Here is a 13,734-nt window from a genome sequence, read left to right on the forward strand (position 1 = left end):
TTTTCTGGGACTAGACCTATTTTTCAAAGAACTGGGGCAAAAGAATGTTTTGGGTTTCTGATATTTAATGACAGGATTTGGAGAAAATTTTAGGATTTTGTATGAATGATGTGATGATTAACTACAAAAGAATAGGCGATGGTAATGTTCTGGTTCCTATAATGATAATTTAGCAACATATGTTTCACATTTGCACTGGTTTACTATGGATAATTAGATAGAGATTTATAAAAAAATGTTTTCAAAGAAAATTTATGGTAATTATTTTTTGCAAAACAATTACTTGAAAGCATAATTGTTTAGAAATGCAGTCGTCTGTGCTTTTAAATTACATATTTATGACACCTTTTAGGTGTTTACTCTTCAGCTGTCTCTTCTAATACTACAGCAAAATGTTTGAGAGATGGTCACATTTTGCATTTTTCTATGCAAATAGAAATAACTTACTATGTTTTCAAAAGCAGTCTATAAAAGAAAAAAATTATCCTATGCTAAGAGAATTAGACTTTGAGATTCACTAGAAAAGACTACTATGTAAAGTTTCAAAGAATAGAACTGATGAGTTGATATGCACTTATATTGGTAACTTAAAAATACCATAATTATTGAAATATAGCTGAATACCCCATTATATCATAAATCTTACCTCTTGCCAGTTGTATTTTCATTGTTATCAGTTATAGTGCATTTAGTTATTTCACATTACTTGTGTACACATTGTTAAACTTACGAGTTTGTTACCTGAGCTGCTTCAATGTTACTTCTATAGTCTTAGGTCCTATAAATAATGCATAAAAAGTGCTATGTTCGAGGCCAACTATATATTCAAACAACTTTTCTACAACCCACCTAGGGGCCTGTGATACCCATAAGGTGACCAGGTTAATGAAATCAACTTTTATTTTGTAGATGTAAGATATTTAAATCTCTTCTATTCAAAAGATGATTGCAAACTAAACGTAGGATGCAAAAACCCATGAAGTGAAAAGATACAAAATAAGACAAAAGAAAAACTTGCAACAGTATTTGTTAGAATAATGGTGTTGTTTTTGGGTTATAATATGCTTTCTTGATGAATCTATTTTTTAAAATGTGTCATTCTCGAAAGAGTATGAAGACCCAGGTTTAAGCCTGACTGTGCCATGATCTAGCTGTATGATCTTGGTTAAGTCACTGATCCTCTCTGGTTTTTTTTTCATGAACTGTAAAATGAGAAAAGTAGAGTAGGGAGTCTCTAAAGCACTCCTTACCCTGTCTCCCACCCAGTTCTCTGAATTGTGAATCCATGATTGCTCAGCCATCTGCAAAGAACCAAGTGCTGTGCTTAATCCTATAGATAATAGTTTTAAGGGTAGTGACCATATGTTCATAATAAATTGTGTAAACACTGTCACTGCTAGCACTCAGTCCTAAAGCTCTGTAGAAATCTATGGTTTCAAAAATGAACCCAAACAACTGGAGTTTACAATTTGGATACTCAAATTTTCATCAACAACTTTGGGATTTCTCGTCTTAGAAACTGACTCTTTCTAAATATCACATTTTTCACAAGCTTAGTGCTTACTGTTTGATATTTCTATTTGACCTTTGATTGCTGCTATTTTCTACCAAGTGGCTGGTCAACAGTGATAGCACCAAAAAAGATAAAGCAAACAGTGTTTCCTGGGGTTTAATAATTAATAACCTGACCTTTCATCAATCTCCATGGATCCGGTTCCTTACTTTTGTCATTGGCATCAAGATTTTAACAAGAGAAATCTGTATAAAAAGCAATTGCTCTTTTGTTTCCAAAACAGGTATTACAAGTGGATAAATAATGTGCACTGCTCTGAGCCCAAAGGTACGCAGTGGACCTGGCCTCTCTGATATGCATCAGTATAGCCAGTGGCTGGCCAGCAGACATGAAGCTAATTTGCTACCGATGAAAGAAGATCTGGCCTTGTGGTTAACCAATCTATTAGGTAAGGTTATAAGATCTCATTTTGTGAGCAAAGATAACAGGGTTGGGTTTTTTTTTTCTCTCCCCCATATAGTGTCCTTCACCTAAGCATGTGACAGCACCTTGGAAAGAAAGATTTCATTATTTGGGTTTTGCATCTGGGAAACCTGAAGCATGTGGAAAATTTAAATGAATTTCCCGATGTCTTTCATGTTAACTGTGCTTAGTAATTCCAATATCATGCATTGAAATGTGGAAATATGTGGTCAAATTGCTTATTGCACCTATATGCTGATCTGATTTTTTATTTTTATTTTTACTTTTCTTTTATGCAACCCACCAGTCTGACCTCGTCTTTGGGCATTGCACCCAGGCCATAGTCTGTGAAATCTGACTTCTAAAACTAGATTGCTTTGCCCTACTTTTATAGCACACCTTCTAAAACTGCTGAATCCCCAAACTCTGGAACGAACACATCTATCCTTTGTCCAAATGAGCTGACTAGAGTCACCCAACCTGAGCTAAAAATTTTTCTGTTCATTTCAATTTTGTTTTTAGGGACTCTTCCAAAAGTACTGTCTCTGAGAAAAATGCTACCTCATACTAAGGCTGTCTCTTTTTAAATTCCCGTTGTGCTGGCGTAGTCATAGGATAAAATTTCAACCACGTGCATTTTTTTTAACCATGCACATTTCAAGGATCATTATATATAGAAACACTACTTTCACCAGTAGTCTTTCACAGAGAATAAAACCGATTTATTACCCGAGGAAAGGTCCCTTATAGATACATAAAATACAACATTTGAATATCAAGTAAACTTATCATTTGTATGGCACTTTATCACTTGCAGAAGGGATGTCACCAACATCATTTTATTACTTAAAGATAAACTGAAGAGCTTAGTGAGAAGCGCCCTGTCCACTTGAAATCTTAGCAAGGTTTGGAAAGATTTGAGCACCTTTCAGCAGCATCCTTTCGCTCCCCGTGGCTCCGGATTTTTCATGGCTTTTTGCCTTTCTTCGCCTTTACCCTAGGGTTCAGCTGTTCTGTTTTCCCGCGTGCACGCTCTGGGTCGCCGGTCCTGTGCGGCCTGGGGCTACTGCATGGGAGGGTGGGTGCTGCAGCTCACGGGGCACCCAGCCCGGGGGCAGGGCCGGGACGCCCGGGGCCCAGGGGCCCTCCGCCAGCGCTGCGCCTCCTGGGCCCCCTGGGAGGAAGGGGCTCCCCCCCTTTTGTCACCCAGCCATGCAGAGGAGCAGCTTTTATCTCCATCACGTAGAGGGAGTCAGGGTAACCTAAGCAGGATTTCCTCTCTTTGTTTCTGTCCTTCCGAGGTTCCCTAATGGTTGTGACACTGGGGACTTATGATGAACTCGGAGCTGTCTTCAGTCGCGGGCTCTCACAAGCCCGGCTGTGCAGAATGGATGTTAAGAGAACAGGCTCGAGGTAGACTGCCTGGGTCTGAACCCTGGGACTGCCACTCGCCAGCGATGTGATGTTGGAAAAGAGCTGCTCCTCTGCCTGCCTCAGTTTCCTCATCTGTAACGTGGCCGTACTGGAAGTGCCTGTTTTGTAGGGTGCAGTGGGATTACAGGACTGAAATATGTCTACTACTGAGGAAGCGCCTGACATGTCGTAAACACTGTTCGTGTTGTTAGTCCAGTTTCACAGTCCAGCAATACTGTCAGTTTCATTTTGTCGATAAATTGATTGATTGATTGCACAAACAGTTGAGTGCGCAGCAGCATATAAAATGTTCGTTTTTGTGGGTTTTTTTAAAGTTATTCTTCACAACCTTTCTTTTTTCTTTTTTTTTTTTTTAAATATGTCTTTTATTGATTTCAGAGAGAGGAAGGGAGAGGGAGAGAGAGAGAAACATCAATGGTGAGAGTCATCGATTGGCTGCCTCCTGTGCGCCCCCTGCTGGGGATCGAGCCCGCAACCCGGGCCTGTGCCCTGACCGGGAATCGAACCTTGAACTCCAGGATCCTAGGTCGATGCTCAACCGCTGAGCCACACCGGCCAGGCCGTTTTTAAAAAAATAGACACTGGAATCGGAATGCTTGAGTTCAAATCTCAGTTCCAGCACTTACTAGCTCTGTGACACTGGGCAGGTTTCTAAATGCACTGTCCTCTGTTTCATCATCTGTAACGTAAGTATAATACTAGTACCAGCTTCCTAGGATCCTTGGCAGTTTGAATGAGATGACCGCATTTAGAGCAAGGCCTGGCACATAGTAATCAACTAGCCATAGTAAATACGAGCTATTGTGATTTTTGTGTTCCAGACACAGTCTGCTAAGTACTGGAGGGTAGAGCGGTGGATTAGGAATAGGCGGAGTGCCAGTCCTTAGAGATGTGGGAGGAGATTAAAAAGGGAACATTAAGTAAGTAATTGAATCAATAATTCATTAATTGGACTTATTATAAACACTAAGAGATAGAGGTTGAAATAAGGGCGCAAAAGCGAGGAGGTGGGCGTGGGGCAAAGGATGGCAGGACTTGGGGAAATCTTTAGGGGTCTTCTATTTAAACCGAGGACTGAAGAATGTTTACTAGCCAGCCAGGCAAAGCCGGGGAGAAGAGCCTGGTTGGCGGGAATGGCTTGTGCTGAGTTTCAAAGGAGTTTGGTGCGTTGGAAGAACTGAGCTAGTGTCAACAGCGTGGATCAAGAGGAGAGTTTCATGACACTTGTAGGTGCCAGATCGTGTACAGATTTGAAGACCATGTTGATAAACGTTATAATTTATTGTATGGTCACTGAGAAGCAACTGAGGTTCTAGACTGGGGGAGATGGTGATTAATTAGAGGGTAGCCTGATTGTACAGGTACATTCCAAGGTCCCATGACTTGTCATCAAAGGCATTTTATTTGGTGAATGTGACCATTTACAAAGCAGCTTGATCAGTGTGAGTGGCCCAAGGCAACCTGAAAGAATAGAGAGTCAGTGTGTGTAATGGAAAGATCCTTGGAATCAAAATCAGGAGACCTGGCTCCTAACAAAGTCAGGAGACCTGGCTCCCAACAGGACATCAGGAGACCTGGCTTCTGGTTCTGGCTCTGCCGCTCGGTAGGAAACTTGCCCAAAGTCACTGAGCTATCTTTTCTGGGCTCAGTGTCCTCAACCATAAAACGAAGGGGTTGGAGTAGACGATCTCTAATGTCCTTTCCAGTTCCAAACGTGTAAGTTTCCAAGAAATCCACCTCTCGAGACCCAGTTTGAGATGATCAATATGCATAAATAAGGAGAACATAATTTACATAAATGAATAATCTTTCTTTTAAAGAGTAAGACTAATTTTTTTTCCTTAATGATAGCAGTTGGTAACACAAATGCAACGGTGGCTTAGGAGATTTTCGCAGAAAAGGAATCTTAAAAGAATCTCAGGATACAGCAAAGTACCACCTTGTATTGACTTAAATTCGTATGAGTAGGTAGATAATAGACTTCAAGTGAATATCCTTATGGTAACTTAAGTGTAGAACAGTAACTTGGCATTATTTAGAAGTGGTAAAACATTTGGAGGTAAGAAAATATGTTATGTACTAGAATGGTGGTGATCTGGAGGGGAGAAAAAATGTATGGCTACGTTAGAAGATGTTTTTATTACACATATTAGGTAGACTTAGAATTCACATATTTTAGAAATGAAGTCAGTGAAGTATACTTTAAAATTATTTATTACTGGCTATTTTATCACCTCAGAAATATTTTCAAATTTATATTATGTAGCTCTCTTTCAACTCTTGGTTTGTATGTGCTTGAAAGTTAGAGATGTCGTGAAAGTAGTTAGTTCCAAAGTTGATGCTGTCTTTATATAAAGTATCTGATTTTTTTGTGTGTGTGAGGTAGAAATTTACTTTCTACATTAAAAGTTTTAATTACATTTTACCATTGTGATGTGGACCTTACTTGTGGAAAGGCTTTCTACTTCTTTGTAGTAATACTTGATTAAAATGTGATGTGGTGTTTTTTTATGTCCTTCAAGAGGAGTATTAATTGCAGTCTAAAATCAGATATTTCTGGTCCTTCATATAAAATTTCAATTGAAAAATGTAGTTTCTCAAAGAAAGCTCAATTTGGATTTATGTATTTCAGTGGATAAAAATTATTTGATAGAGAAGAAAATTATTTCATTGGCTCACAGACCAATATTCACATTCATATCACATATGGAGGTTTAATACCGAAATTTTCAGGTACATGATACTTAATCAGTAACACCAATACATACCACTTTAGATTCTTAGCCATAGAAATAAAGCAGAAATAGCAAATTTTTAGATGAAATACTATTTATGTATGAGTATAAAATGCCAGCTGTCTTGTAAAATGTGAACTAAGATGAGTAGTTATGGTAGTTGGGATTTGTTTATGAAGCACACCAATGGGATTCATAAGAAGATCATCATATAATATTTACTGACTACTCAACATATCTTTCTAAATATCAACTGATCTTACTGAAAGTAGTTTTTGTAGTCCAAGTATGTTTTCAATAGCTGGCACCGTGGAGCAATTTTATGACCAATATTAAGAAAAGGCAGCGAAAGAATCCTGACTATCCCTTCATTCTTCAGTATAAAATGTTTCTTTGGCCACTGTTCCCTGTTATACATAAATGTACACATTTCAGCTTTATTTTAACCCTTTTTTGTTATTTTTGTTCATGAACTAGCTTGTTATTCCCACTTGTTATTGATCTGTATCCTTAGGACATATTTGAACATAAAATGGTTATACAAATAAGTCTTGGGAAAAACTTAATTGTCACTTTGAATAAACAACATGTTATTAAGTTAACAATCCCAGATTATAGCAAAAACCCACCATTCAAATATATGAGGCACATTCTACAAGTTTAATGATTATTGATGGACTATTGAAAATTGTTGTTGACATAGCTTTAAAACGAATGTACTAACATAAATGTTCTCAAATTGTTTATTTCACTTGTGTTTCTTTAATCATTTGAAAGTGATGGTCTACCTTTATCTTTAATGAGTATTTGTTTAATAACACTGTATGAAATCACATGGGAATATGTTTTTGAGAAAAGATTGTAGTTTAGCAAATAAATTGGCATTGTTCCTAAAGACTGTAGATCTGTAGATGTAGGCATAAGTGTTTTGAATCTATGCAGGGACTTGGAGTAAAGCATAAGATAGAAAACAAGTTTTATAAAATCAAGTTTTGCTGACCCATTTAGAAATGCATTGTGATGATTGATGCTATGGTGATTTTCCCTTTCTCTGAGTTTCCACAAAAGAAAATGGAATTATTATATGCTTAATATGACCGATAGGTAATTTTATCTTATCAGTTATTTTGCCAGGTATTTATAAAAATAACCTATTTCTATCATTAAAAAGTTAAGCATCTACTTAGTGGAGTTGCTTCTGTCCAATACAACTGCTGTCTAGTAGGTTTTGAACAGCTTTCTTTACTTTCCATTTTTCTCGAAGCTCTTTTACCAGCCCCTTGTCCAGCAGAGTCCTTATGTTCCTGATATAGTCAATAAAAATTCCTTGGGGAAGGTGGTATCTTTTGCTAGCTCAAAAGTTTAAAGAATCAAGTTCATGTTCACAAGTTGACGCCTTTCCGAGAAGCTGCTGCCCAGTTGTTTTTCACCCATCGTTCCAGCAGAACCAGCTTTGTCTTGTCTTGATGTAAATGCAGCCTAGGGAGGTGGGATCACTGTGGCGCAAGTGCTGATCCTGGGTTTCTGGGGAGAATGAATTACTTTCTGCCTCACAGCCTTCAAATTTCAGTCTCAAAACACGGACTACCTCAAGTTAGGATAGCAGATGAGTTCCTTTGAGCTCCCCAGTTAGAGAAAGGTATTGGGGTTGAGAGGTGCGGTGGAGATTCAGGTAGAGTTTGATCAGATCCAGAAACCTGCAGAGATAAAATATGCCGGTTTCCTTCTGCAGTAAATCAGGCCACATATCGGAACAGGCCTGACTGTCACTCTCAGCCATTCTCGACTTCCAGGGTACACTGCTATTCACATTTTCAGCACTGCCATCGCTGTCTTCAGCCCGAAGCTGTTTTTGTTTGTTTGTTTTATCCCGAAGGGCTTTCTGTGGAGCTTCTACAGAGAAAAAGACAACTGAGTTAGGGAGAGTGCATTGTAAAAGGAAATAGTTGTTTATATATTCAGCAAATATTTAAGTAGTCAAGCATGGTGACTAAGAGCATAGACTCTAAACCTAGACGCCGTGGGTTAAAGAGCCAGATTCACTGGGCGGCCTTCAGCAAGTTACTTATCTAAACGCCTCAGTTTCACCAGCTGTAAAATGGATATAATGGCAGCACCCACGTCACAGCTTTGCAGAATATTAAAAACATGAATACACGTAAAGCGCCTGGCATACAGTAAGAACTCAAAGGTTAGACATCATTATGAAATGCTATCGTGTCTTTGGGAACCTAAATTTAGTACTACTAACTTACTGGGAGGGAAACATTCCTCTTCAGCAAAGTATAAGAGAAAAGGGCTTTTTTCCCCCCAGGGTGGCTCCATTTTAAAACACCGTAGGTTGATACTTAATCTTTACGGGAATTATGGCAAGTACATATTTCTGGGAGGAATACACTCACGTGTACAAGCATGCATCTTGATTTTAGTTACCCGACATACAGTTATTTCATATCATCGAGCCCTAACATTTTAATAGGAAGTGACCAACCACAAAATTAACCAAACTCCCTGATCTTTGTCTGCTGGCAAGCAGTCAGTCATGACTGAATCGATGAAGTGAGGACATCACCTCTAGACTAGGCTGTTTCAGATTAACCTCCAGGCCAGTGGTCTGTACAACCCAGTGCAGGCCAGTATGCCTAGAAGATTTAAATGATCTATTCATTGCCCTACCTTTTCCCAAACATACCAACAACAAGGAAAGATAGGGCTGGGGAAGAAATGGTACAAGATCCCTACTGCCTCTAGTGTTTATAATGCCTCAAACCAGCTACACAAGTTAAATATCTGCTTCTCCCTGACAAAGATATTTAGCTTCATATAATGTTTGCATGAGAAATTGCAACTAGTTCATGACAGCCTCTTCTAATGGGTTTGTCATAGTTAGATCCAGCAAATTTTATATTCTGATTTTTTTATGCTTTTGGTACTATTCATGCAATAAGAATGAGATAATATATTATGCCATACAAGAATTATAACATTTCTTACAATTATTTAGTACATTTTAAATGTATATTTTATGATTCTTAATCTTTGGATGGAAAATACATTACATGTGAAGGTTTTTAAAAATACTTCTCCGTCTTGCATTTTTCCTTCATTTGAGGCAGCACATTTCAACTATAAAGTATGTAACGGTGTCTGTTTTAGCCAAAAAAAAAAAAACAACAAATCTCACCTTTTGGAGCTATAAAATATACAGAATTGAAAGCTGACACCTAATATATTTTTCATTAGATACAGATGTTCAATGTAAATTCTCCAAGTATTCATGAAAATCAGGATAGCTAAAAATCTTCAGGTATAATGCATACAAGTAAAAATCATACCTTTTGGTAAATTGATAATAACTCTGTAATGAATGACATTTTCTTTTTATAATTTGTAAGTTCTTTTAAATATCATAATTACCTTGTCATTTAGCATTTTGAATAAAATCTTTAATGTGCCTTGGAGCTTAACGAAATAAGAATATCTGAAAACCTCATCTAAATGTAGAAAATCTTAAAACTAACATATGGTCAACAATTTAAAGTTTACCTTTATTTACCTTAAAATTTAATTGGTAACTTTGAAAATATTTCTAATAATTATTTTTTATATTTGTTTGCAAAATAACTTTCTTATTGTTAGAAAATGCTGGCCAATATGGTGAATGTGTGATACAAATTCGGTTGTACTGGCTTTTTGTATCTTGAGACTTACTTGCATTCCTGAATTGAGCTGAGCTGCATACAATTTTGAAATAATAGCAGTTCTGAATAGGCTATGTCTGTGGTGAGTACTTAGAGCTACTGATGTTTTGCCACCTGCAAAAGTCATTATTCTAACTGGGGCTGAAATGTGAACTATCCAGGAGGGAAAAAAGAACATTAAAAAAAAAAAGTAATTCTCTTTCCTTTTTTACCTGCCCTTCCCCCAAAACTGAAAAAAAAAATCATTTCAAACAGATGTTTCTTGAAATCCAAATATATTAGGTATTGTGAGTTTAACTTTAAGCCAATATTTTATCTGTCGTTCCATTTGGGTTATATTTAAGTATTCATGGATTTGAGCCGCATGCATTTTTCTTAAGATAAAAGTTATCTATCTATGAGAGTCTCAGTGTAAGACTTTAATATACCTCCTTTTATTTTGACCTAACCACTTTTCACAAAAATAGTGCCCAACATTTTCTCCAAGTTTTCCAGTAGTTTATTTCTTCATTTGTTAATCCATGTGCTCACTGAACACATTTATTAGGTGCCTACCATGGGAATAACATTATGCTTACCTCCATAGGCACATGCTCACTCACACACACACACACACACACACACACACACACACACACACACACACACACACCTCAAGAGGTTTACAGTATTAAGAGGTTTACAGTATTGAGGAAGACAAGAACTTTATACGAAACATGTTACTAGCTCCAGAAGTTTGATAAATCCAAGGTGCGTGACACCCATGAGTCTGCCCGTAGAGGAAAGAGCTCGGCGTGCACTGGGAGAGCCTCGGTCCGCATTTCTGCTGAAAGGGCCCTGGGACGTGGCCAGGCAGGTGGAGCGTGGGGCAGTGCTGTCAGGGGTCCTGCAGGAGCAGAGGCCTGACGGCAGGAGCTGGAGGGCCTGCTAATGGAACTGAGAGGCAGGGTGCAGACCAAGGGGCGGGGATAAGATGTCAGGTTAGAAAGGTAATTAGAGGCGTTGGGGAGACCTCTGGATATTGGGTTAAAGTAGTTATGTTTCGCCTTTTAGGGAGAGGGGGAGATTAGGGACTATTCATAATGATGGAGAATGCCCCGGTGAGAGTGGTGCTTCGCAATGATTGTGGTTTGTGTTGGACAGAGACGTTAAGGATACAAGGAATGGTCATTGTAGAGGTTGAGGTATCAGATCAGGAAGTTTTTTATTAAGATTATGGTACAAGAAACAGAAGGAAGCATGAATCTGCAGGATTTGTCACTAATAAGTTAGAGGAAATTAAGTCAGGGAAATAAAATATTCTGAAGCTTAGAGAATTACAGAGCCAGGAACAGGAGGGTGCTTTGGGGGAGATGAGTTTGGGGGAGCATATAAGAAAAGAAGTTAGTGGTTTTGTAGGGGCTGGGGGAAGGGAGCAATCAGGAGTGACAGTGAAAGGTCCGGGGTTTCTTTAGGGTGCTATAAAAATGCCCTAACATTGTGGTGGTGATTGCACAACTCTGTGAATACAGTGTCCTGAAAGCCATTGAATTTTACATTTTAAATGAATGCATTGTAAGGTACGTGAATTATATCACAATAAAGCTGTTAGAAAATAAAAGAGAAAAAGAAGAAAGAAAATATGCTTTGGCTGCATCTGAGAATGAAGAAAAATAACAGTTAACCAGTTAAATGTCAGAGATGGACTGTTGCGAATCATGTTCCTACGGGCGGTAGAGGAAGCAGCGAGTAGTTGTGAGCAGTTTATCAATGGCATTAATTTTACCTGTATTATCTCAATCAGGAAAACAGACTCGATGGAATTTAGAGATGTGGCTTTATGCATTGGCCATGCTATTAAACTCACCAATAGTGTCTGATTTTTGATACACGTTGGCTCTGTTTCAAGTTAAAGAAGAGAGAGATGGCATTCTCATTATCAAAGACACATATGCAACACAAAATACCAGTTCTGCTTCATGCCCTTGCCTCGCAGGCCAAAGTAATTGCACAGGCCACTGGGAATAAGAGCTGAATAAATCTCAGATGCCAGACTGTATAAGCTGGTGAAGCTGGTTCGTTGAGTTTCATTGCTTGATTGCTAAATGGTGGGACTCTTTCACCCAGAATATCATTTGGTCACTTGTAATGTGGAATAAAACATTTATGTAGTTGAAATGGTATTATTAAAATGTAAAATATTGAGATTCTTGCTACCAAAGGAAAACATAAAATTCCAAAGAAACAATTCTTTCCAGTGAGTTCCTATCCCAGACGCAGAACTCAGCCGGAGTAGAAATTTCGATGGTAAAAACTGTGTCAAATATGCTGACATGAATGTCCCATTGCTATTGGGGAATTATTATGCTTTTTTTAATGCTTCTTTTTGTTATTTCAGGGAAGGAGATAACGGCAGAAACGTTTATGGAGAAATTGGACAATGGCGCCTTGCTCTGTCAACTTGCAGAAACTGTTCAGGAGAAATTCAAAGAGAGCATGGATGCTAATAAGCCCGCAAAGGTAAGAGATCCCAAGGCAAATAACTATTGGGAGGTGGATTATACTCATAGTTGCTTATGAATTGAGTTTAATTTGAGGATTTCATTGGGAATGGATGCATTACTGTCTCTATTAACAAGCACAGGGCGTGCTTTTTAATTAGGTAACATGCTATTTGTTCTCTAATTACATAAATTACATAATCCTTTTGGTAAGTCTAATTAAATAAAAACTTGTGCAAATTGATGGTATTAATACAAAACAAGTACTGTGGTGTATAAACTGGCCGAATCTGATGTACTGATTAAAAATTTAGCAGAGAAATAATTTCTGTCATCAGGCAATGAACAAATTCTAGTCAAGAAAGATTTGCTGAATAGGTCTTCGTTTCCAAATAGATCATTATAGCAGAATATTGGAACAAAATATCTGGAGTGCATAATTTTTTATTTGTTTTAAATAAGTAGTAGTGTTGAATTAAGTAAATTTGGACAAGTTATTTTCTTTCTGACTCCTTAGATTTCTTTTCTGCACATTAGTTCTAATATTCTTTTCTCTTTATTATAAACATATAGTAAAAGTGTGATGTTTTATATATTTGAAAGAAAAAAGATAGGTGATACTTTTCTTAATTTTAATAGAGAAGGAAAAGAGGTAATAAAAAGGCTAAAATAATGTTAATGAGATAAAAATAAAAATAAAAAACATTAAACTTTCTGCAGCTCTGGCAAAAAGAGTAAAACTGATTATTTATCTATAGTTTCTTTATGACTACTGAACTAAAATCCAAACAGAAGATTAAACTTCCTAAAACACTGTATCTTTTTACAGCGCTGTACTTAGTTTGGGGATAATAGTTTATATCACTTTGTAAAGTACTATGTAATATAAAAGCCCCTCGTTTTTTAGCTTAAAAGCAACTCCCAAACTTGCTGCACAGTGGAATCACCTGAGTGTCTTTAAAACTGCTGATGCCTGCTCCCAGGCCTGAACATTCTGATGAAATCCTTCAGGGATCAACCTGGGGATGTCTGAAAGCTCCTCGGGATTCTACTGTTCTGCCAAGTTTGGGACGCACTGCACTCATTTATTTTCCTCCATTGGTTAGATGAAGACTGAGTGATTTGTGCGTGATCAAGAATAGATTCACCTCGCCCGGCCAGTGTGGCTCAGCGGTTGAGCATTGACCCTGGATCCAGGAGATTGGGGTTCGATTCCGGGTCAGGGCACATATCCCGGTTGTGGGCTCGATCCCCGGCAGGAGGTCTGCAGGGGGGGCAGCCGATCAATGACTCTCTCATCATTGATGTTTCTGTCTCTCTCCCTTTCCCTTCCTCTCCCTCTGAAATCAATAAAAATATATATTTTTAAAACAGAATAGATTCACTAAAACTCAGGTCATTAGGTTTAC

General features: G+C 37.9%; 1 protein-coding gene across 13 annotated transcripts in view; it reads left to right on the forward strand.

Annotated features, from left to right (window-relative positions):
* Positions 1 to 13,734, forward strand: part of GAS2 (growth arrest specific 2) — a 133,715-nt gene that overhangs the window by 23,723 nt on the left and 96,258 nt on the right. For 12 of the 13 annotated variants that reach the window (XR_014000058.1, XM_081154967.1, XM_081154966.1 and 9 more), the window contains exons 2-3: positions 1,797 to 1,961; positions 12,223 to 12,344. Coding sequence is in view for 12 of the 13 variants with exons in the window: in XM_081154967.1 (XP_081011093.1) it covers positions 1,817 to 1,961; positions 12,223 to 12,344 (267 nt within the window). In the remaining variant the exon portion in view is untranslated. The remainder of the gene's footprint in view (positions 1 to 1,796; positions 1,962 to 12,222; positions 12,345 to 13,734) is intronic. The other variant, XM_081154969.1, reaches the window with a different exon arrangement.

This window comes from Miniopterus schreibersii (assembly GCF_964146895.1).
Source record: "Miniopterus schreibersii genome assembly, chromosome: 12".
Lineage (NCBI taxonomy): Eukaryota > Metazoa > Chordata > Mammalia > Chiroptera > Miniopteridae > Miniopterus > Miniopterus schreibersii.